This window comes from Eurytemora carolleeae, unplaced genomic scaffold (assembly GCF_000591075.1).
Source record: "Eurytemora carolleeae unplaced genomic scaffold, Eaff_2.0 scaffold1491, whole genome shotgun sequence".
NCBI classification, from domain to species: domain Eukaryota; kingdom Metazoa; phylum Arthropoda; class Copepoda; order Calanoida; family Temoridae; genus Eurytemora; species Eurytemora carolleeae.
The window spans coordinates 24,103-49,625 of record NW_019397385.1 but is presented as its reverse complement, the minus strand read 5'-3'; the positions used below and the strand labels follow the sequence as shown (position 1 = coordinate 49,625).

At 32.1% G+C, this 25,523-nt stretch overlaps 1 protein-coding gene and 1 long non-coding RNA gene across 3 annotated transcripts; one reads left to right on the top strand and one right to left on the bottom strand.

The window, feature by feature from the left end:
* Window positions 1-756: 756 nt before the first annotated feature.
* Window positions 757-15,687, bottom strand: LOC111714006 (EF-hand domain-containing protein 1). The gene is made up of 13 exons (XM_023489002.1): window positions 15,638-15,687; window positions 14,194-14,250; window positions 13,189-13,237; window positions 12,122-12,187; window positions 11,813-11,964; window positions 11,265-11,337; window positions 9,797-9,847; window positions 8,838-8,892; window positions 7,631-7,652; window positions 6,955-7,077; window positions 4,302-4,427; window positions 2,472-2,552; window positions 757-955 (listed from the first exon to the last, which is right to left on the bottom strand). The coding sequence occupies exons 2-13, from the start codon at window positions 14,229-14,231 to the stop codon at window positions 877-879; spliced, it is 915 nt and encodes a 304-aa protein (XP_023344770.1). The 5' UTR covers window positions 14,232-14,250; window positions 15,638-15,687; the 3' UTR covers window positions 757-876.
* Window positions 15,688-23,607: 7,920 nt separating this feature from the next.
* LOC111714005 (uncharacterized) lies at window positions 23,608-24,678 on the top strand. Of its 2 annotated transcripts, XR_002767858.1 has the most exons (4): window positions 23,608-23,651; window positions 23,724-23,932; window positions 23,996-24,218; window positions 24,327-24,678. It is a non-coding gene; the product is annotated as an uncharacterized LOC111714005 (long non-coding RNA). The 2 variants fall into 2 exon arrangements; XR_002767857.1 differs by lacking the exon at window positions 24,327-24,678 and having other exon boundaries at window positions 23,996-24,295.
* The last annotated feature ends 845 nt before the right edge of the window (window positions 24,679-25,523 follow it).

Sequence of the window (25,523 nt, the reverse complement as noted above, 5' to 3'; positions counted from 1 at the left end):
AATTTAAAGATGACAGACATAAAAGTAATCACAACCTTTAAAGTCATGCACGATTCTCAGCAGAACCCTTTAAACTTCTAACTAACTAAAAAATCTGAGTTTTCTCTCTACAAAGCATAAATTCGCAAGTAACTTTTATAGCTTACCCAAAATTGAAAAAAAAAATTTATTTTCGGCTGTAATAATGTTATCAATGGTCAGACACAGTTTTACAGAGCACCCTTGTGAATCGGACATGCAAATCTTAAAATGGAGGGTTACTTAAAACTACGCCTGAAGTCCCTGTAAGGCAAGATTAATTATCAACGCTTATGCAAAATTTTGCTGCTGTTTCACATATCCTACACGTGTATCTAACGATACACATTGGGGTATCAGGGGGGGCTGTTTCACATATCTTACACGTGTATCTAACGATACACAGTGGGGTATCAGGGGGGGGGCAGTAATATTGAGTTTACACCATAAACCTCTTTTTCAAGTCGAAGAAGACTTGGGCGCTTAAGCAATTTTTTTGAGAGAAGTCTCTAAATTCTAGTAATGTTGCATTGAAGTTCTAAACTCGGACGGAAATCTGGTAATTTCCGTGAAAACTTTAAAAATGGGTATTTTAAGACCTTTGGGAAGTTGCTGCTTGAAAAATTACACATTTGGGAAGTTGCCACTTGGGAAATTGTAACTTGGGAAGTCGCCCGTGGGAAAATACCTATCTAACACTAAATATATATACATTAAAAAGGACAGATAAAGTCTAAATTAAAATTGTTCAAAGATGTTTTACTGACAGATCTTTATAAGAATAACCGTCCAATTCCGTTCCGATGAAAACTGATAAACTGAAAAATACAGAAAGATTGAAGTTGGTGTGGGTGTGAATCAGGCAACAGGTATCCTCACATGCTCCACAGATCTCTCCAAACCAGTTGATGAGCTCAAATACTCTTCCAACTTCTCTCTAAACAAGGAAAGCTTAAAAACATAACGATTTCTCTGTTTCCTAAGAAACTTCTTCATTTTGAAACGTCCTTAATATAAAGTACTTCCCGGAGAAACGTCCTATAGTAAAAACCTACACGGATAAACTTCCTCAGTTTAAAACGTCCTATATATACTCTTACCATGAGAAACGTCCTAAATAAACTTTTACCCTGAGAAACTTCTCCATTTTGAAACGTCCAATATAAAGTCTCACTATGAGAAACGTCCTTTATAAACTCCTACCCTAAGAAACTTCTTCTATTCTAAACGTCCCATATAAACTTTTACCCTGAGGACCGTCTTCAATTTTAAACGTCCAATGTAAACTCCTAACCTAATAAAGGTCCATTCAAACTTATACCCTGAGAAAGGTCCTGTATAAAGTTTTTGCATAAACTCCTACCCTGAGAAAGGTCCTCTATAAACTCCTACCCTAATAAAGGTCCTGTATAAACATCTACCCTGATAAGGTCCTGTATGAACTCCTACCCAGAGAAAGGTCCTCTATAAACTCCTACCCTAATAAAGGTCCTGTATAAACACCTACCCTGATAAAGGTCCTGTATAAACTCCTACCCTAATAAAGGTCCTGTATGAACTCCTACCCTGATAAAGGTCCTGTATAAACTCCTACCCTAATAAAGGTCCTGTATAAACTCCTACCCTCAGAAAGGTCCTGTATAAACTCCTACCATGAGCAAGGTCCTGTATAAACTCCTATCCTGATAAAGGTCCTGTATAAACTCCTACCCTCAGAAAGGTCCTGTATAAACACCTACCCTGATAAAGGTCCTGTATAAACTCCTACCATAATGAAGGTCCTCTATAAACTCCTACTCTGATAAAGGTCCTGTATAAACTCCTACCCTGGTAAAGGTCCTGTATAAACTCCTACCCTGAGAAAGTTCCTGTATAAACTCCTACCATGAGAAAGGTCCTGTATAAACTCCTACCCTGAAAAAGGTCCTGTATAAACTCCTACCCTGAGAAAGTTCCTGTATAAACTCCTTCCATGAGAAAGATCCTTTATAAACTCCTATCCTGAGAAAGTTCCTGTCTAAACTCCTACCCTGAGAAAGTTCCTGTATAAACTCCTACCATGAGAAAGGTCCTGTATAAACTCCTGCCTGAGAAAGGTATTGTAGAAACTCCTACCCTGATAAAGGTCCTTTATAAACTCCTACCCTGAGAAAGTTCCTATAAAAACTCCTACCTTGATAAAGGTCCTGTATAAACTCCTACCCTGGTAAAGTTCCTGTATAAACTCCTACCCTGAGAAAGATCCTGTATAAACTCCTACCCTGAGAAAGATACTGTAAAAACTCCTACCCTGACAAAGTTCCTGTATAAACTCCTACCCTGAGAAAGGTCCTGTATAAACTCCTACCCTGATAAAGGTCCTCTATAAACTCCTACCTAGAGAAAGTTCCTGTATAAACTCCTACCCTGAGAAAGGTCCTGCATAAACTCCTACCCTGATAAAGCTTGTCTACCTGAACCCTGGTGGAAGAAATGTATCCTCCTCCTGTATGTATTTAAGCACTGCTTTATCCGCTCCTTGGATCAAAAATTTTCTAAAATACAGAAACATATTAAAAATTTAAGCCTTTAAATGCATAACAAAACAAATTGGGCAAAAAAAAAACTTTTAAAAAATTAACAATTAGTTTTTTTTCATGTTAACATATTTAGTTTTTAGTGACCCTATAGTATATATATATCAATGATTCATATGCAAATAGTGTAAACATCCATAATAATAAAGATCCATAATAACTACTGTAAATAGTGTAAACATTTGAGCATTAAAGATCCATAATAACTACTGTAAATAGTGTAACCATTTGAGCATTAAAGATCCATAATAACTACTGTAAATAGTGTAAACATTTGAATATTAAAGATCCATAAGTGTAAATATTTGAATATTAAAGATCCATAATAACTACTGTAAATAGTGTAAACATTTGAACATTAATGATCCATAATAACTACTGTAAATAGTGTAAACATTTGAATATTAAAGATCCATAATAACTACTGTAAATAGTGTAAATATTTGAACATTAAAGATCCATAATAACTACTGTAAATAGTGTAAATATTTGAATATTAAAGATCCATAATAACTACTGTAAATAGTGTAAACATTTGAAAATTAAAGATCCATAATAACTTCTGTAAATAGTGTAAACATTTGAACATTAAAGATCCTAACGCAAATAGCGTAAACGTTTGAATATTAAAGATCCATAATAACTAGCGCAAATAGTGTAAACAATTGCACATTAAAGATCCATAATAACTACTGCAAGTAATGTAAACAATAAATAGTGTAAACAATCGCCCAATACAATAGATAATGAAAAACTACCAACCAAGTTTTAAAACGTCTGATTTCAAAATTTGTTCAAGATAAAAATAATGCAAAAAAATCACGCCACATCCAAGTTGGAATGTAAAATGTAAAATGATTTTACAGGGTCACCAACAAAGAATGATACTTTAATGACGACCTTAAACTATTTAATTCTAACATTCTAAATAAATTATGGTCTTTGGTCAAAAATATAATCTTTTATATGTGTACTGAGATGAAAACTTTAGAACCAATTACAGATACTATATCGATTGGAGTTGGACTAATATCCGATTGAATTAAAGTCAGCTGTTTACAAGCTGGCTTTTAGAGCATTTAAACAGATATGAATTTAATCATGTTAATGTGAAATTATTAATAAACATATTTTACGTTAGTCTTAATAAACATTAATCCAAAACTTATGTTCGTTCAATCGATGTTTAGTTCAATTGTTATGACACCAGAAATCAAAACTGGGTTTTCAAAAATTAAAGAGTACATCTTTACATTACACACTGATTGGCTAAATTTTTAGCTTCTTTTTTGGATATCAAATACGTTTTAAAATAATCTTGGGTTAAGTAAAACCAGGAGTTTAAGCATTAATCTTAATATCCACCATTCAAAAGTTTTCAGCTCAGAATGGTTTTGCAAAGTCAGCTAAACGATTAAGCCGGAATCATCAATGTAAGAAAAAGGACTTGCAAAATTTCGTACAGTCGTCTCTGAAGTTTGATCTTTTGTTGGTAACTCTGCAGTTCATCATTTCATGTGCTGTAGGAACAGGGTTATCCACGATGGATGACACAAAACTCAGATTCGCCATTCTCTCATTAGTTTTATCTCCAAACTTTTGCGAGATAAGAAGACAGATTAAGATGCGATTGGAGTTAATCTTTTTGCGATTTAAATCGATTTAATAGGTTCGAGCTCATGAAGTTAAAATAAAACTATTTCTAACCTGCCATGGACTTCTATGATGTCCCCAATACCCATGTTCTGTAGAGTATATATCTCAGGACTCCTCTTATCTATACTAGCTGATCCAGGGATATAGACCTGCTTACGTTCCATAAACCTGCCATCCCTAGAATAGAATAGAATAGAATAGAATAGAATAGAATGGAATAAAATATAATAGAATAGAGTAGAATATAATATAATAGAATATATTAGAATAGAATAGAATAGAATAGAATAGAATAGAATAAAATAAAATAGAAAAGTTTCGCGGCTTTTTTCAATATTCCATGTTGACTAGTTGACATGATATTACGCATGCTGATATAGATAGTTCTATTATTTAAATAGACTCAAAACTAATTTATCATGTAAATCAATACTATGTGTATCGGCCCCTCACGTGTGCGCATTGACATACGTTTCGCCGCACGACGTTAATGAAACCTTATTAGTTTCCAGAAAGAGCTGGGTTCCAAGCTAGCTAGATAGGGTTTCTACTATCTATCAATCTATATTTAATATGTATAAAGATATAATCTCTGTTTCTCTTTCGGTATGTTTGTTTGTTTGTTTGTTTGTATGTCCATTGTCCGATCATGACTCAAACACACTTTGACTGATTTGCCTCAAATTTTGAACCATGGTAGTGTTCTTAGTTTGGTTTTACAACTCTTAGTGGAGAAGTCTGTCTTTTTAAGGGAAATTTTAGTTTCCCGGCAAAGCTGTGTTCCCAAACTATAAGTAAAGGGTGTTGTTGTGAATCGAGTCTGACATTCTTTAAAAAAAAGTTCACTTTGAATAACGTGAACAATCCATTTATTGCAGCTTAACTGATTCTGAAGCAAATGGTTTAGGTGTAATTATTTTGTGCTACAGGGGTGAATTTATTATCTTAAATGTTCCAGTTTTGCTAATTCATAATTATCTTTATGGGATAATTGCACGCTGCAACCAATCCTAATTGTGAGGTAAAAACATAAAAAGATTTTAAAGGAATGTTCAGTGTTAACAGAGTCGAAATAAGACCCACCTTAGAAATCTTTATATTGTTGTTTAAAAAATAAAATAAACTAAAATTCATTTTTCAGTGATCACATCACAGATCGTTAGAATCTTTTAACGCACGACAGGATTTGTTCGTAATAATTGATAGTTTTGATTGTAAAAAATTCCTTTCTTGATTAATCGCAATTTATCTTAGTGCGGCCCCTAAATAATTAGTATACATAATGGAAAAGCTCTAAATAATGTGCCCCTCCGCCTGGTAATTGCAAGGGTGTCACACAAAAAGATTCTTTTAATTTTTCAAAAATAGTCGAACGTGATGGATGATGCACGAACAAAAAGAAGAAAATGGAGATTTAGAAAAATAGAAATGTCAAAATATTTGCATCTGCTATCATATAATTATTTATAGAATTTTATTAAAATAAAAGAATAAAGAAATATGTTTTAAAAATGTGCCCCCCCCCCTCCCCTCTCCCTGAAAACCCTTTCATGGGAGGTATCTGCATGCAAGGCCTGTTTCAGCAATGTTAATCCTATAGATCTTACACGTCTAGAAACAGAACAGAGATTAGAATAGAAGGGAAATAAAACTATCCCTCGGTAGGAATTTGTTCAGATCCTTTCAGCCTGAAAAGGAGTTCAAAGTGTACAATTCATGTAAATTTTCGCAAATTATACGCAGTACATCACAATAATACAGTATGATCATTGGACATATCTGTTGCAATTAATTCTTCTTCTTTCAAGAAATTTTTATATAAAAAGATGTTCCCGGGCCCAAAAGGTTATATACCACAAATTTTTGAAGTACACGCTTGATAAGTTTTCCCATTTTATAACAGATTTTCATAACTGGGGAAACACTTTTGTAGTGTTTAAAATATTAAAGGTTTACACCATCAGGTTGTAAAGATATAGGGATTAAAAAGTTTGAGCTAGTGGCAAAGACTCAATTCCTTACCTTTTCACTTTTACCACCTCTTGATATTGACCAACATTATCGACCTATGATTCCCTCAACAGAGGAACGTTAAAGGGAGTGTTCGCGAAAAATGAAAGAGGGTATAGGCTTAATGCGATAAAAAAGCACTTTTGATTGCTTCTAATCTTACTTCTATCTGTTGCGTCTATAAGGAGAAAATTGATAAAAACGACTAACTAATACTGAAGAACGAAGTATCCATACAAATTCAGCAAGATGCAACATACGACTTAGACCGTAAAAAAATCTATTTAATTTCAAACAAATCATTCAGATATTACACCCTATGGCCATCGATTATCTTTCGCCACATTTGTATATAGCTAATTTTTCATAATATGTTTTGATTTTATTTTTTAAAATAACATTAAGTTTCCAACTTGCTTTCGAACACTCCTGGAAAATATGAAAATGTCGTCTTCATTACCAAAAATCCTCGAAATAGGAATAAATGTTTTTTTAAGTAACTCTCAGATCATAACAATTAAAACATATTATGAAAAATTTACTATAATTGAATCGTCAAGGTGATCAGAGAGAATTGAATCGTCTAAGCGTCCAGGGAGAAATTGAATCGATTAAGTTCCCAGAGGGAATTGAATCGTCTGAGCGCTGAACTCACACTATACAAAAGTTTAAACCTCAGTTTTCCAAACTATACCTGAGTCCGGAGTTAGGAAGAGCGTTTTCAAATATGGAAATAGAATCGTCCTCTAGATGGTAGGTTAGGATAAACCTGCGGTATTTATCTCTTGGGTGGGGGGAAACCAGGGAGAGCTCAAACCTGGAAATATCTAAGGTTTATAAGGTTTTTATCCGCAAAGTAGCCACATTTTCCAAGGGTTTAAACATTACATTGTCAGGAAATCATAATTGTATTTTCAGTAAGATCCTTGGGTGGGGTTTCATTTCATCCTTTCTTTGATTTTGTCAAACAAACTTGGTTTATCAAAATGGAGTAATTACTGTGACTAAAGTTTCATCACAATAAGATGTCATTGTAATTAATTCACGCGCAGTTAAAAGTTTTGGATTGATCTATTAAGATACCATAGTTTTCTGGATTTATCCAAGCGGACAGTATCTTCCTTATAAAAACATGGAAATTATAAAACCAAGGGCATTTAACTAAAAGGCGGTTATCAAACAAACCTGAATACCACTTACTTATTTTTATTTGCATAAAGTGATAACTGGCCTGATTAAAAGGAATTAAACTGATTAGGGCTGCAGGGTGTCTCTTTAAAAACTGCATTTGAAAATCAGAAAAAGAAAGTTCACAGTATATTAAAATCAGGAACACCTTGAAGTTGAGATTTTTCAGTTTTGTGTTTTACCTTAGTTTTTTCCCGGCCAAATCTTCATCATTTTTATAATTAAGAGAAATTATTAGAAAACATTATACATTTTTAAATGTTAATTAGAACCATGAGAGGACCGGTGGCTTACTTGGCCCTCCCAAAAAATTAAATTGCAGCAATTAACGATTTATAAATTTATCTCAAGCCCTTCATCGTATTATCATGATGGCCTTGGTATAAAGCGAATTGTGGATTTCTGCATAAATTATAAAGGTAAGGAAATGTCCAAGATTTGTAATCTTCGCTTCAGGTTGTGACCGGCAAGAGAGTACAATTATGATTCATTTGATGCTGATAGGATGGTTTAAGTTATAAAATGGCGTAGTAAAAGCACAAAATCTTGTTTTTAAAACATTAGGACTTAGGAGGTTACCTCACAAGAAACGTTATTTTTTACAATTATATATTTTCTCATCCATGTTATGTTTTTAAACTTGATTTGGTTCCCTTTTAGTATTTTAAAGAACGAGATTGAAGTCTTATATAGCAAATAAACAACTAAACCGTCTTACTACAGGGTGTCCCAAAAAACATGGGAATTCAGTGACGAATTCGATATCGTCTTTTTAACTAATTCTTTGATTTAGTGTAGTGATACCTACTGAGAAAGCTGTAATCTGTAAGAGTTTCGTCTGCTATGTTCACATTTTGTTTGTTTATGTTTTGACTGCAATAGGTTGTACTTAGTAAAACAAGAAAATGGCAGTATACAAACAGAGTAAACTTGTCCGTCTTCACTGTTCATCTTGCGGAGACATTATAGACACATATTTACAGTCAATTTTACCCTTTTCATAAAAATAAACTCTAGCAGACATAATAATATTATGGCTTTTAAAATTAGGTAACACAATGATAATTCATAACAAAGACGATATCGAATTCGTCACTGAATTCCCATGTTTTTTGGGACACCCTGTAGTATCAAATTTAGTATCATAAATGTACGCTCGTCTAATATTTTAGGCATTACGTATGTAATGTTTAAGGACAAGATAAGGGAAACGCTTATCTTAAAAACTTTGAAAAATACGCAATTCCGGTGATGCTAAAAAAACGTCTGTGAGACCAGTTTTCTGTGTGCTTTTTGGTGAATTAACTGAATTTGAAGTTTAAGTGCAGTATTTCTTGTAATAGTAAAACTGTACTGACGTCATTATATTTTTAAATTAAAAATGTTTTCCTAGTTTTTTCTTTAATTGTAGTTTGGGTGGTTGAGGTGTCAGCTTTAAACAATTCTAACAGAAATGTAAATAAAAAAATTGTTTCCTTTTTTATACCAAAAATGTATCAAAGCTGGAAATATTTGTATAACTAATCAGGCTAAGAAGCCTAGGAATTTAGTGGCTCTCTACTTCCAGTGGACCAACTTCAATAATAACGGCTTAAAGTCTAAAATCAAGTCTGAAATCCGCCAATTACAGCGTTTTACCTCTGAAATAAAATCGGCGGCTAATATCTCCGGACTCCGGTTGGCTAATATCTCCGGACTCCGGTTTAGTCTAGGTTAATAGGTATCCTAGACTTATTCAACACTTACCATGAATAAAAATATAGATAAATATGCAATAGACCTATTTAGAATATACTAAATTTAATTTTTCTTTCAAAATACTTTGTTACCACTGAACTTCTGTTTTAACTTCATATTTTTATATTTTTAATTTGTTTTTACATCTTTAAACAAAGGAAAAAACTTGTTTACTTTTATCTTTAAATAAGAAAACTATAGTTTTATGAAAAAGCACATTTTACGCCTAAAGTGACTAAAGTGACTAAAGTGACTAAAGTGACTAAAGTGACTAGAGTGACTAAAGTGACTAAAGTGCCTAAAGTGACTAAAGTGCTAAAGTGACTAAAGTGATTATAAAAATGAGGCGAGTCAAAAAAAGAGAAAATCTAAAGTTTTGGGATTAGTTCAGAAATTAAAATATAATGATAAAATATAAACAAAAACTTTAACTAATTAATTAATAATGTTGAAGATATCGTCATTTTCTAACTTAATAAGTGTTAAGTTCTGACTTGATCTCAACAAGCTTTTATGGGTGCCGAAATGGAGGGTCACTTGATGTACGTGTTTGTGATTTTGATATTGAGAAAAGTGAGCATTTTAAAATATTTATTTTTTATTTTCTGTTCCTGAAGAGAATCTTGAAATGTTCCAATCTTCAGCCCGGAGTGAGGAGGAACCTGGAGCAAAAAGAAAAAAACATTTATTTTTATTTTGAGAAAATGTTATCCTGCAATTTTACTCACAAAATTTCATGGGGGTTTCTTTTATGTACTTTTTTTAAAATTTGAATTGAATATATCCAACCGTTATTATTTGGGAACATATGTTTTTGTTGTAGTGATTTTTTGTTTGCTTTTAATTCCTTATAATACGTCTTTCCTACTCACAACGTTTGTGATTAAAAATCTTGAATTTAAACCTTAAACAAACAATAAAAACAAAACAAGCATAAATGTATATTCTTGCAACTTCCCTATGACCTTAAAAATTAAAACTAATTTATTCCGAGTTCTATTTCAGCATTTCCTAAATATTTGTAAAATAATAAAAGTTAATTAAACCTAATTAAGAAATTATTCATTAACTAACATTAAAATCAATTAAATATAATTATAAAATAAATTCATAATTCATAAATAATTAGGGTTAATTATTAAAAGTGCGGTGGTCAAGTATTTTTATTACCAAATAAGTATCAGTATTTTCTACTAATTGAAAATATTTTAAACAATACATCATCTCCTTGGTTAAACACAGAGAGAGAGATATTTGGATATACAGGGTTACCCACAATAGATGAGACTTCAGAGACAATTGTACGGAATTTGTTTAGTGCGTTTTCTTGCATTTAGGGTTCCTTGTATTTTAGAGTTTTTGGTCGTCTTTACAGTTGCATCCTTTGTGAATAACCCTTTATATTATAACCTGTAAATGACAAGTTACCCCCCCCCCCCGTTTAAAGAGTGCATTCCCGATTTCACAACGCTATTTTTAAACCAGTATCTCAACAAGGATGAAGAAGTTACTTTTTAGAATACCAACAATTCATACATTTTCGGATTTAAAAAAAGTATCTCAAATATTTTTACTCAGAAGATTTCAAGGGAATTGGGCTACTCCATGTTTAAATGGAGGGTCACTTGAAGTTACGACAACAGTTTCTTTAATGGAAGAAGAGAAAAATATAACCCGTTAATGTATAGAAGGAGATGGTAGAGGATGAATGATATTAACTGTAAAGGTATAGAAGGAGATGGTAGAGAATGAATGATATTAACTATAAAGGTATAGATGGAGGTGATAGAGAAGGAATGATATTAACTGTAAAGGTATAGATGGAGATGGTAGAGAATGAATGATATTAACAATAAAGGTATAGATGGAGATGGTAGAGAAGGAATGATATTACCTGTATAGATATGATGGAGATGGTAGAGAATGAATGAAATTAACTGTAATTGTAAAGGTATAGATGGAGATGGTAGAGCCTGAATGATATTACCTGTAAAGGTATAGAAGGAGATGGTAGAGACTGAATGATATTACCTGTAAAGGTATAGATGGAGATGGTAGCGGATAATTGGGAAATATAACCTGTAAAGGTAAGGATGGAGATGGTAGAGGATGAATGGGAATAGCTTCAAGTTTGTCATGTCCAACAAATTCACTGAAATCATGGTTTTCAGAATTTAAAATATTGAAACTACACTGATGGGCCGGGGAAGTATTTAACAAATTTAGAATTGAACAAATTCTAAAATAACCTATTTGTTATGATTTGTGAGAAGTTATTAACTTTCTCCGTCTACGGTTATTTATCGTTCATAAATTCCGACCAAACTTCATGCACACTGTACACTCTGGTTCATTTCAATTACTTGGCCGACTTTAAAGCTGTTAGAACAAGCAGTACAGGCTATATAAGAGAAACCATGGGACATGCCACCAAATGAATATTTGAGGCAAATTGGTCGATGTGTTCATGAGTTATGATTAGACATACAAACAAACAGAGATTACTACTTTATATACATCATATATATACTATTTGATGAATTTAACGTCTGATTGTAACATTAAAAGTTTTACTGTCTGAATTATTTCTGATAGGATTCAATTCGATTACTACTAGTAACGCTAACCTGTAAAAATCTTTGGTGAATGGGTCCATGTCGAAGATGAAGAAGTCCTTGTTCAAGATGTTGATGGTAGTCCCGATCATGAAGTCCGAGGGGGAGAAGAAGTCCTTGTTTGCCTCCATACTTGGGAAATGGTCGGCCTGGCCAGTTCGAGTCTTTAAAAAAATCACTTTATAGAAATCAATGCTTGTTGGTCTGCGGTTTTAGAGATGGTTTTTAAAGAGACAAAACAAAATAAACATTTTTGGATTCTTAAACTTAAATCTATAGTTTAGTTTTTTAATCATAACATAGGAGTTAAAAGCATTTTACCTTTGGAAGTTTTCTTCGTGAAAGAAACTTTTTGCAATTTTTTCTCTCCACAAAGTCCTGAGGGTCCTTCATAAGGAACTTATTATTCATTTTATATTTATCTTTTTTTTAACATTGGAGGAGTCCCTGAGCTAGATCAGAAATTGTGTATTGTTAATTTCTTGGGATAGTACTAATCTGTTTATTTTTTTGACCCAACTAACGGATTTAATTTATCTGCCCATGACTAAAGAGAGATTACAAAATAGAAATGATAATTTATTCACTTAAAAAAATATCTTCCACTGTGGATATCGAGTTCAGGCAAATAAAAATAGCGCTATACAGTGATAACCAGAAAACTGCTGAAAAGGAAGACGACATTAAAGCAATACTTAAGTGCATTTGAGGTTGTTAAAAAACAAATAGCTTTATCAGTTATTAAATCAATTATTATGTCAAATGGGTCTGCTTTCAATGCAAAATTGTGTGTCTTATTTTAGTTGGACTTTTTAAAGTCATAAGCTCATATTAATTCCTGTTTTTCCTCAAGCTCTTAAAGTACAATTTCTTTTATTAAAGATAACAGAGTTGTTTTTGCTTTTTCCATTGAGAGGTGTTGTGTAAAGAATATTAATTAAAATCTGATTATTTATCAAGCTTTTTACTCTTCCTTACATGGTTAAGTTATGCTTTATTTTTCGTAATTGTAGCATTAAAAAAAGATACTCTATGATATAGTTTCAAATGAACCTCCAATTTCAATGTCTAATTCACAACAGTATCCTTTATAACCTTATTTTTATAAATAATCTAGAAGATATCAGCGATTTTTAAGTTTGAGAACAGTTTAATTTTGTCAATTCTTCCATTATTTCTATAGAATAAATCCGCAAGTCAGTTTTAAGGAGAACCTACATTAGTAGTAAATTTTTAAAGAGAAAAACAAGGATAGCTCAGTCATTCTTGATTCGAGAGTGTTTTATGGGTAGCGTTGTAAATCTAACATGCCACTCTATACATGGTGAGCCAATTAAAATAACGTCTACAGTCCCTTTAAATGGGTTTAAAATGAATAATTGTATTCCCTCTCTAACTTCTATACTTCCATCTGCTAGATAATAACAAATCAAATACCTAAAATATAAAACTAAACAATGGTTAGCGGCTCGGTTGTCTTTTTGACATAAAGTTTGCTTTTATTAAACTTTACAATATATTTTTCCTAAAAACATTAAAAACGATTTAAAAATGATCGTTCTAGTATAATCGGATTTGCATCAATTTTGGATCACGATCCAAAAGCAAACCAACTTTATGCACATCGGTAGTTAGAGTGGAGATTTAGAGATTTAGACCCAAGAAAATTTTTTTTTAAATCGGCCTCTGAAGTTATGATAAACTTTTTCAAATAACTAATTTGGCATGAAAAAAATTCTGACGCAAAGAACCCAGACAAAAGTCTCATCCTAGACCGAATTTAAAGAATTTGAGACATCATGGTTGATTACACTTTAAATTGTATTCAGTGTTTCAAGATTTGGGCCGCGGTGTCCTGCATGGAGCGGACTCTTGTATGGGGCGGACTCGACCCCTAAAGTCTTATTCATTTTAACACAATGTTAGAGTTAAAAAGCAATGTTAAAACATTAAAATTTATTAGTTAACGTATATTCAATGAGCATTTAGTTCTTAAATGTATTTATAAAGGGGGTAAAGGCAAAAAAATTTTTTTTTTTAAATGTCGTCTTCCTTTCAAATCATAAAACAATTAATATTTACTCGAGACATATATAATTTTGTTTGTGTTTTTCAAATCAAAATGGATTAATGAAAATGTCATAACATTGTTTTTAATGCCTAACATTGTGTTAAAATGGTTTAAACTTTAGGGGGGAGTCCGCCCCATGCAAGAGTCTTCTCCATGCATGACACCGGCGTTCAATTGAAAACGGTTTTTGGCGGTTCAGCGATAAAGTTTAAATTCTTTAAATTTGGACTCCTATATGTTTAAAGGAACGTAGCATGCAACAGTTCTATTTTTTTATAACATTATTAGATTCATTAGAAATATTTTTAAAATAAATAAATACCTTGCTTTTCCATGTTTACCAAGAGAATATTCAGGCATTGACGACAAGCAGTAAAATCTATAAAAAAAATTCGGATGTTAGAAATACAAAAAATTATAATTATCTCAAAATACAAAAAAAAATATAATTATTTCAATATACAAAAAATATAATTATCTCAAAATACAAAAAATATAATTATCTCAAAATACAAAAAATATAATTATCTCAAAATACAAAAAAAATATAATTATCTCAAAAAATATAATTATCTCAAAATACAAAAAATATAATTATCTCAAAATACAAAAAATATAATTATCTCAAAATACAAAAAAAAATATAATTATCTCAAAATACAAAAAAATCGGATAAATTATCTATAAATACATAAAAGGTCAGGATAACTATAATACAAAGAAACGAATAAATATTCAAAAATTTAGGAATTGAGTCTTTGCCACATCAAACTCTGAATTTATAATCCCTATATCTTTGGAACCCAATGTCGTAAATATTTGATTTTATTTTTTTAGAAAACGTTTTCAACGGATTTCGAAAATTGTGAGTGGTGTGCGGCATTCTTAGATAGTTGCGCAAGCGACAAGAGAAACAAACACATTAATTAAAAAACATTATAAAATAAAAACTATATACAAATGTGGCGAAAGATAATCGATGACTATAACTATAGGTTGTAATATCTGAATGATTTGTTTGAGATTAAATTAATTTTTTTACGGTCTAAGTCGTATGTTGCAGTTTTCTCAATTTGTATGGCCGCTAAGTTATTCGGCATGAGACGTCTTTAACAATTTTCTCCTTATAGACGCAACAGATAGAAGTAAGATTAGTAGCGATCAAAATCGCTCTTTTATCGCATTAAGCCTATACCCCCTTTAATTTTTCCCGAACACTCCCTTTAAACAGCTACGTCTATTAAATCCCAAATATTAAGTATTAAGTTAAATACTCAAAAATTATTTTTGTTAAATTGTTAAATGGGAGGTTTTGCTTGTCATGGCTCAAGTAACTGTTTCATAACCATGTGATTACTTGTATAACCATTTTTAAACATGATTTCGTGATTTGATGTTTGTTCATGTTTTTACAAAAAGAAATATCCACAGAACGGTTGGACCACTAAATTATTACATATTAAGAAGATTCTAAACTTTTTTCAATGCAATTAAAATTATTATCCACGTAACAATTAGGTAGATATCAGTAGTTTTCTAACTGTAAAGTGCTGATTTCTATTACTTTCCTTCCTTGTTTCTACAGAATAGGAGACTTTTACACATCAATCAAAAACAAATAATATTTTACTGGACAAATAAGTAAATTTCAGTCATCTAGATAATCCGCTAAAAAGTACCGTTGCCCATGCCCCTGCAATGAATCGATGGCAACTTGAAGTCCGTCTCTGGTACCATCAAACAATTCCAAAACAAATTATGTTTACCTTAATACTTGTTTATCATGTTGTAGGAACCTCTGCAGTTTATCCCAGTCATCCTTCAAATTCAAAATACTAAATGGACTGTACAATTATTTCAAAATACTAAATGGACTGTACAATTATTTCAAAATACTAAATGGACTGTACAATTATTTCAAAATACTAAATGGACTGTACAATTATTTCAAAATACTAAATGGACTGTACAATTATTTCAAAATAGTCATAAATTCCCAATCTTTAGGATTGGAAACTTTTAATCTATAAAGTAAACTTCATATATTTACTATTCCTTTCTGGTAGAGAGTTTCGACTGCTTCAAAAAAAACTTGTTGGAACTTAGAGAGAATATATTTCGATATATTTCATATCCTTCTCAATTCTTGGGGTGTAGTTTTTAAGCAATGTGCGAAAGAAAATCTAAAAATTTAGTTCTAAAACTGGTTTTTTAAAATGAACAATTTACGGAGAAGTTCAGACGTTCTGGCTCACAGAAATTTCTTTGAGCGGTAATTTAGGCTTTGTTGTGATTCTAAATTTAAAAATTAGGGAATCATGTGTATTTTTAAGGGAAATGAGTTTTTGCCACAAGCATATATCTGTATAACCCAATGTCGTAAACCTTTGATATTTAAAACTATGAATTTTATTAGATCAAAAAGATTAATTGTTTAATACATCAAAGTTTTACACCATCAGATTGAAAAGATATAAGATATAAGAAAATTCGAATTTTCGGGAAAAACTCAGTTTTTTTGTGAACAATCCCGTAAAGCAAAAATATTCCGAAAGTTTTTAGAAGTCTTTGTTATAACGATGGTATAGTTGAGTTCATATTTTCATATTCAAAATATCTTTTCCAATATTTTTCTCATGAAAACAACATTATGAATTTTACTAATGAATGTTCTGTTGATTTGCAAAAAACATTTATTGACATTTGAACCATGAACATAGATGCATTATTTTTTGCATATTGAAGTCAGTCATGCGAAATTTGCAATCTTGATGTTACAAAATTTTATGTTTATACAACTCTTTAATTCATGGAACAAATACAGAGAAAGGGAGAATTAAAAAAAACTTTCTTTATGCAAAAACTAATACAAACCTCTTAGAAATGAATAAGAATTAAAAATAGCTTAATCTCCTGAATTAGTCGATACATTTCCGCTGTTCAATTAAAAATTAAATTAAATTAAAATTAAAAATTGAGGCAAATTGATAAGGGGTGCTTGAGTCATAATCGAACAAACAGACACCCAAACGGATATTACTACTTTATATATTTAAAATTAAATGATTTTACTTGCTTGGGAACCCAGCTTTGCCTTGACTCCATGAACTTTCGATATAAAAGTCAATTCATTCAACCCGTAAACAAATAGACAAATAAAACAAAAGAGATTGTCCACCTTTTAATGTTTTAAGATCGGATGAAAAAGGTGGCCTAGAGCCCGACACACATTATTATTATTACAAGCTATTAACCACACTTGGCCCAGGGGATAAATAAAGATTAAACCAGAACTCTCATTTGGAAATCTATAAAATCAAATTTTTCTGAAATTTTTTTCTAGACATAAAAAAGTATTCTCTTAGAATTATTATGACAATGACATACTTACAAAAAAATTTTACGGACATTTTAAATGGTCGCTGGAAATGGGATTTAATGAGTGAGAAAAAAATACCTAGTAAAGAGAAGAAATGGTTTGAAGAGCATGACGGTCATTTTAATTTTTGTGAAGAACACATTTTAAACACTTATCTAAGAATACTATTTTGGTTCCTGAAAATGATTAGAGAAAAATGTTTCACGTTCCTGCAAACATTTAATAAATATAATATCTTTTAAATTTATAATCATTATTATTTTTTTTATTAAAATCATCATTAAACTGATCTGCAAGTTTTTTCCATGTTTCCAAAATGATCAACATGAAGGCGGACTATGTTAACTATGTTTGTTTATTCGCTATCAGAGGGTTTAACTCCCCCCCCCCCTTAAAAAATACTTAACTAGTGATATAAATTAACCTTTTTAAGGGAAATTATAATTAAAGGAAATCTTTAAATTATTTTCAAATCTGCACAGTAAAAAATGCTATCGCAAATTATTATTTGATTTTAATTTTGCATATTGAAAATCATATGTACATAACAAAATATTTCTAATTTAATGCAAAAATTGCTGCACATGAAACCGCAATATTTGCGCATTTTTTTCAGGGATGCATTTAAGTTACGGAAAGTTCATGTCATGACCATGAATGGTAAATGTTGAGATTAAATTATTGGTTCTGATAGACCATGTGTTCGCGGGCAATTCTTCTACAATATATCAGTATCACGTTCCAAATGTCTCTTCAAAGAACAGGGTTAAAAAATGTTAATTTAAAATTTTTTAGAAAAATTTATGTTTTGATATGGTTACATAGCAAGTGGAGTTTTTCGCCGAAAAATTGTTGAGCTCCACTGTTGCAAAGTGCGTGTAAATTGCATTAAAGTACACATAGTACTGTTTATCTAAAAAGCAATAAACAGCAATTAAGATGCAAAAAAGAAGTTATTTGATTACTCTCTGAGTAGATAAATTATCACTTACATACATTCTATTTCACTTTGATAAAACCTAACACTAAAATATTTTAGAAAAAATATTATAAATATAACTTTTCTTTCCTAGGACATATTCCTCAAGTGTCAATTACTATATCACCTGAATCGGTTTTGCAACCTAATGTTGCGTCGACTTTATAACAGCTCGATTCACGCTTCAGGAGTTGTAAATACGTTAAAAGAAGCAATAAAAGATGCAACATTTTATTGCTAATTTACCATTTTTTAAGCAAAATTGTCTAATCATGGTTGGCAATGTGGACAAAAATAAACATTGAATTTAACACTTTTTAGCATTAATTTGAACATACTTTTCTATTTACCTTCTCTTTCTGTAGCTATTTTATATACTTTTTAACATTGATTTGAACATACTTTTCTATTTACCTTCTCTTTTTGTAGCTATTTTATATACTTTTTAACATTTTGGCTCCTTTGATCCGGACCCGAATCGGCAAAAATATGCGGATTTACGGATCCGGATCCAAGTAACAATCCGGACCCAAGGAACAAAATATCAACCAAAGTCTGATAAAAGAACTTTTGCTCTTTTAACACTAATTATTAACTAATAAGAGATTAATATAAACTTCATAAAGGTACATTGAGTTTCAGCTTAATACTATGCTAAAAAAGAAAATTTTGAATATTTTAATTTCTTCAAAAAATCTTGAAGGATTCAGATCTGCATCCGTAGCTCTGCTGCTTAATAAAAATCTTTAGGTTCTTCCCGTCTTTTATTTAAATTAGTTAAATAAAGAAACTCTTCAGCTGTTTAATCGAACTTCAATGCACTGCAAAAGGTGAATTTTAATTTATACTTAAAATTGAAAACTTTTTTCGATTTTGATAGATTTTTTTCTCTAAAATTAATTATATTTTGTTAAAAACCCTTGAACTGTTTTATAGTATATATTCTGTTATTGATTGTAACATTTGATATCAATATTATTAACGTTTTATGAAATTCTAGCTCAGCTCAGCTATCCCAGTTAACCAATCAGATGCGGAGAGTGAGACACACTTTGCACTTAAAATTATATAAAAGTTTTTAAACTAACTTCGTTAATTTTTGATTAGTCGGCTTATTGTCGACTACAAATGATTTGTTCCAACAGTGTAAATACATGAATGAATAATAGGGTTGTTAATCGTTTTATATAGTTTTTGAAGGGCTTTAGACTTTTAGAAGTTTTACACTAAATCTAAACTTTGATTTTCTTTTCCCCTATGACCCAAGGGTTTTCAAATTTTCTTTCAATCTCTTTCGCGAAAAGTTCGTTTAGCAAACGAAAATGTGAACGAAAACGAAAATGTTCGTCGAAAAATGTTCACGAAATTCGTTCGAAATTTTCGCGAAATTCGCAAAATTCGTTGAAATTTCCACCTCTCCTGCAAAATCTTATTTTATCCGCAATAATGCAATCTAGCTGATTTGAAATGGAAAAATTTCGATTTTATCGAACGAAAATGAGGTCGAAAATTTCGTCGAAAATACACTGAAATTCGCAAACATTTTGAACGAAGTTCAACTAATTTCGTTCGTTCATTTTCGCGAATTTCGTTAATCGAAAATTTCAAACGAACTAAAACGATTAACACCCTTAGATAAGTACACACAGTACACATCCATTTAGATTATATTTTTATTCTGTTAACGGACCGTGGGGGGAGATCTAGGCAAAGAATTCGATTCATGTCAAAGATATATTTACAAGAACATTTATTAATAATAACCGTCTACCATTTTTTGCATTTAAGAAGAATAATACGCCGATCCAAATAAAAACAATTGTGCAAAAACTTTTGAGTGGAACCTCACATGAACCCATAAAATAAAAAATGTCTTTAAAATTATCTTTTTAAATTTTGTTTTAATCCACAAATGAAAACCATGAACATCTAGGACATTTTACATTTTATAGTGTATGAAGCAAAAATGTTAGCAATGGAAAGCAAGATTTCAAATTCAGTATTGTTACTACAAAAAGGGGTGGAAAAAATCACACATGCATGTCATAAATAAATTAATATTTTCCTTCCAACCTCATTTTACATTGGTTCAGCGTAAAAGAGGAATGGCAATGTATCGCTTTAAGTTTAATTAGTGATAAATTTTATCCAAAACAGTGTAAAGGAGGGGGTCCTTCTACATAGTTAACATAGATCCAAATTGCAATAAAAAGTTGTGTCAAATTTTAAGACCGGGTCGACTTTTAAGTGTCATAATGCTTTTAGCTTTGGCCTTTAATTTGTCCTCATTATAACTCCGGCATTATATCTTTTTTGTAGCCCTAAAAAGTATATTTAAGAACTAGAAAACACAATTACTTTTAAATTTTATGAAATAATTTTCAAAATTCTCATCAATTTTTGCGCAGCGTTATGATCACTATGAATGAATATAAAAAGTGTTTCCATTATTTTTAACAATAGTCGGCGCAGCAGACAATATATCGTACTAGGATTCGTATCCTAAAATACCCGGCCGAGTACTATGCAGTATGTGAAGGCTTCAGACTAATGGTAAAAAAGAGAAGTGTGCACCCGTTCAAACGCCCTACAAAAAGGCCAGCTTCAAGGCTATATACGTACTTTAATAATCATTTTTAAAAAGGCTGTTATTTAACGATATTACACATGGAGATAATGAAATCATAAAACATATATCTTAACTCGTTATCTGTTATCTGTTATCTGTTATCTGTTTTCTGTTATCTGTTATCTGTCCTATCTATCATAAATGTATAATCTATGTAATGCGAGGCGACTAGATATATTGAGCTAAAGCAACCACTGTGGGTTATTTTATTATGATAAACTAGTTTTGGTTGTATCTGACGCTGCCTGGGTCCGCTGGGGTCCGCCCACAGTAAACATCTAAACATCTAGTAAAAGATATAAACCAGAATCCTTTCCGCTCGTTCACAGTTTACCAGGGCCATTACTGTCGGGGGAGGGGGGGAGTCCAGAATTCCTCAACGAGTAATCACCGCCACCCAAATGTGTTTTGCGGCAAGCGCGCTCCTTAATTAGTAATCTCCACCACTTCAATTGGTAATTAGCCAAAATAAGCGTAACATTAAATCGGTTATTTCTTAGAAATAAGACCATATTGACCTCTGTTAATGGCCCTATGGTGTACAATATTGTTAAAGCTTTCTTTATTGCTCCTTAGTTTCTAAAATAAATCTTAAAATATGCCAGACAGAAATAGAAATATATTACGTTTTTTTAGTTTCAAGTTTCGCTTTAAGAATGTTAGCGGCATTTTCCTCTGAATGTTATTGTTTTAAACTCCTTGTAGAGAGGAAACTTTAACCAATTAATAGTGGACTTAATACTTCATTTTCAGTAGGGGGTGGGATGAGACTAATTTTTCAAAATTTTATGTTCTTTCTATGCATAAAATTAGTTTTGTTGTAAATGTTGAACTCGAGTAGGCGAATACAAAAATCTAAACACTGTAAAGGTTTTTTTGAAAATATCTTTTAAATGGAGATGGATATTACTTTGTGTGGGATGAGATAATTTTTAGTAAACAGGCAGCCCGACCTTTTAGTATCTTAACGCCAATCATGAAATGCAGTCATTAAATGGGCGAATTGGATCTAAGATTCGGCTTTATTCTCAGTTTTTGTTGACCAAACAAATCTGAAAACAATTTGAAAATTTAGTTTAAGTCAATACAGATGCCATAAAACCCCGATAGATGTCGAAAATTGTGTTAAAAGTGCATTAAATTAAAATCTTAGAAAACAAAATATTACGGTGATTACTAATTGAGGTGATGGAGATTACCAATTGAGGAGCGCGCTTGCCGCAAAACACATTTGGGTGGCGGTGATTACTCGTTGAGGAACTCTGGACTCCCCCCCCCTCATCAGCCGGGGCACCCGGGCGCTTGCCCCCCCCCCCTATGAGATCAAATTTAAAGTAAATAAAGTGCTTTTTGAAGGCGTTAAAGGGCTTTGCCATATTGCCCTCCCCCCCTTTGTGTTTCAGTTACATCTAGGGTCCTGCCCCTTTCACTGCCTAAATTTTCAGTACGTAGCACTTTATGAAACATATTTGACTACATCTGAAAATTTCCATTTACTTTTATTGGTTATTTTTCATACAAAAGAGGTGAGTTGCTTAATGCTTATTCACAAATAGGTTTATTTCTTCAAAAGATCCTTTTATCCAACAAATGATTAAATAACTTTTAAAATACAATTTAATAATATTAATTTGTGTTAATTTTTAGCACAAAATATTCAAAACTGTGTTAAATAACCACGGTTTTAATGTTGATTGTTGAAGGCTCAAGCAACAAAAATAATTAATAAATTCAAATACAGCTGTACACAATAGTCAGATTATTGCTAGACTAGAGGAGGCTAGACGAGCACGTAAGGAATTCTTTAACTGCCTGTGGAACCTTTCCACCATGCCGTTGGACTGAGGGTGGAAAGCTGTGGTGGTCTTGTGCTTGATCTTGAGTAGGGAGCAGATGGTGGACCATAGGGATGAAGTAAACTGGGCTCCTCTGTCACTTGTAATCACTGCAGGTACGCCAAACCTTGAGATCCATCCATGGAACATGGCGGAGGCACACTTCGCCTCGGAAATCCCAGTTAGAGGTATAGCCTCAGGCCATCTTGTTGATCTGTCGATGCATGTGAAAAGGTATGTAAAACCATTAGATGAGGGTAAGGGACCAACAAGGTCCACATGTACATGTGCAAATCTTCTGAAGGGTACAGGAATCTTCTCAGGGCGAATGTGAACGTGGCGGAGGACTTTACCTCGTTGGCACTGCAGGCAAGACTTGCACCAGTCCCGGACGTCGTTGGCTAATCCTCTCCAGACAAACCTTGTAGAAATAAGACGTCTGGATGCTCGAACTCCAGGGTGTGATATTCCATGTAAGGCGGAAAAAATGTTAAACCTTTGAGAAGATGGAACCAAGGGGCGGAGAACTTTCGTCTTTGCGTCACATCTTGTACTGGAACAGTTACGAGGTGGAGGGTGGGGGAAACCTTGAGGCGGAGTATATCTGGGCAGGACAGCTGTTCTTTAGCTAATTCTGAAAAATTAATCACTGAAGAAGTTGGAAAAGGTGATGGAGTTGTTGAAACTGACACCTCAGACACCTCAGACACCTCAGACACCTCAGACACCTATATATTTCAGACCATAATGGGCTAGAATAACTGCGTTATCCTGCCTTAGTACTCCAGGTTGTGCAATACTAGGTTTATAAAACATCTTATTTAAATGTAAATGTAACACTGCCTAAAACCTTTTTTGAATTTAAGCTCATTAAAACTTATGGATGTTATATAAAGTGAATCCAGATTGTTCTTGTATTTCATCGCCTGTCCTGAACTATGAACTAATGAATTAACAGGTGAAAATACATTCCTAGAGAATTCTTAACTTTTGAAGCTTATTTGAGACTTATTACTCCTTTATCTCGTAGACCAAGTCCTCCTCTGATCTACCCACGCCGTACTCCTGGACGAGGATGATCTCTTCAATCTAAAGAGAGTCTGATAGAGCAGATTCAAACCGCCTGCAGAGTGTCTCCTTGCTGGGCACCATCGTCTTCACCTCCTACATGGAGAAGTCCTGTCGGAAGCGTCTTCCTTGCTTCTCTAAACCAGGACTGCTGCTATTAAGCAGATAAAGGTGAAGATTAAATATTAAGCTGCTCTCAAGATGAGATCTAATGTCTAACTTAATCTTATTTAGATCTCATCATTGTCCTCAAGATTGAGATCTGATGTTTAACTCAACCTTATTCGGATCCAATCATCATCTATCCGTACCTCCTCTTGGAGAAGTATCCGTTCCTCCTCTTGGAGCAGTATCCGTTCCTCCTCTCGGAGAAGTATCCGTACCTCCTCTCGGAGAAGTCCCGTCGGAAGCATCTGTGTTTCTCTAAACCGGGACTGCTGCTTTCGAGCAGATAAAGGTATATAATCAAGTTTCGTGTGATTTTTGTGAACAATTAAAGACGAAAGTGTGACTATCTCCTCTAACACATGATAAGCCTTTAATAAACTCTTCTTATTATTTCTAGTTATGTATAAGAGACAGCTGGTAACAATCATCCAACTCTAGAGTTATTAAATTATCCGGCCTAATCAACTTTGTAAGTGTTACTTTAATTTATATATATTTGTCGCAACTTATTCACATTTAGCACATTGTAAGTGTTATTTCAATTCATAATTGTTGTTACAATTTAATCACACTTAGCACACCTGGAGCAAATTTTAATGTAAACTTGGCTAATTTTATTTATTTGAATAACTATAATACTAATTTATTATTTATTTTAACCCGTGACTGATGTATTGTTTTTAAGTTCACAGGTCCTAGCTCTGTATCGCTGTACCAGAAATAAAGAATATAAGAGACTCATGTGTATTAAAGAGATGCGCAATGGAGAATTGATGTTGCCCCATCATGTTAATAGCCAAACAATTCCTGTGGATCTAGGTATTGTTTCTAGGGAAAATGCTAAAATTCCCAAAACGGGCACATTATGATTTGTATTCTTATTTATAGTTTAACGTATTCATTGCTCTGGGAGAAGACATTTTTAGAATTAAAATATTTAAAAGCTTCAAAACCGACGATAATTCTCTTTTCTGATTTAAAACTTGCTGATAATTCATTATTAATATAGATAAAGAAAATATTACAAAGGAATTGAGTCAGTGCAGTAGACCTTTGATATTTCAAATTATGAAATTTGTTATATTAAATAATCCAAGTTTGAAATATCAAAGGTTTACATCAACCGGTTGCAGAGATATAGGGATTAGAACATTTGACTTTGTGGCAAAAACTCAGATCCTTTAACCGTGAAAAATAAAACTGAATGGTTTTAAAAGATTATTGTTAACGATCTCTGACTCTAAATGGGTTTCCAAGAAACAGAGGAATTAAGTAACGACCTTCATCTATGTTGTACAGTTGAATAATAAGTTTTTCATAAGCATGAGGAAAATTCTGAATATCTTAATCTTAAAGGGATTGTTGGGATAAAATGAAAGGAAGTATAGCCTTAGTTTATCTCATGTCTCTGTCTCGAGAAATTAATAAAAAAAATTATTCCAAAACTCATATATATCTTATTTATGTGATATAGTATATGAATCAAAGTTTTAAACAGATCATATTCAGCAAATACGGAACAAATCTAAAAATTAGGATAACCCAGAAGTGCCTGAAAGTTTCAGGCATGCTCCTATCATATTTTGAACAGAAT

What these genes read in the sequence shown, in the direction of transcription:
- LOC111714006 (XM_023489002.1), bottom strand. Translation starts at nt 14,231, where the DNA reads ATGCCTGAATATTCTCTTGGTAAACATGGAAAAGCAAG. An exon ending in GGTAAACATGGAAAAGCAAG is followed by an intron (nt 13,238 to 14,193) that starts GTATTTATTTAT and finishes TTTATATTTTAG; the next exon opens with GTATTTGATTTGTTATTATC. An exon ending in CACGAAGAAAACTTCCAAAG is followed by an intron (nt 11,965 to 12,121) that starts GTAAAATGCTTT and finishes ATTTTTTTAAAG; the next exon opens with ACTCGAACTGGCCAGGCCGA.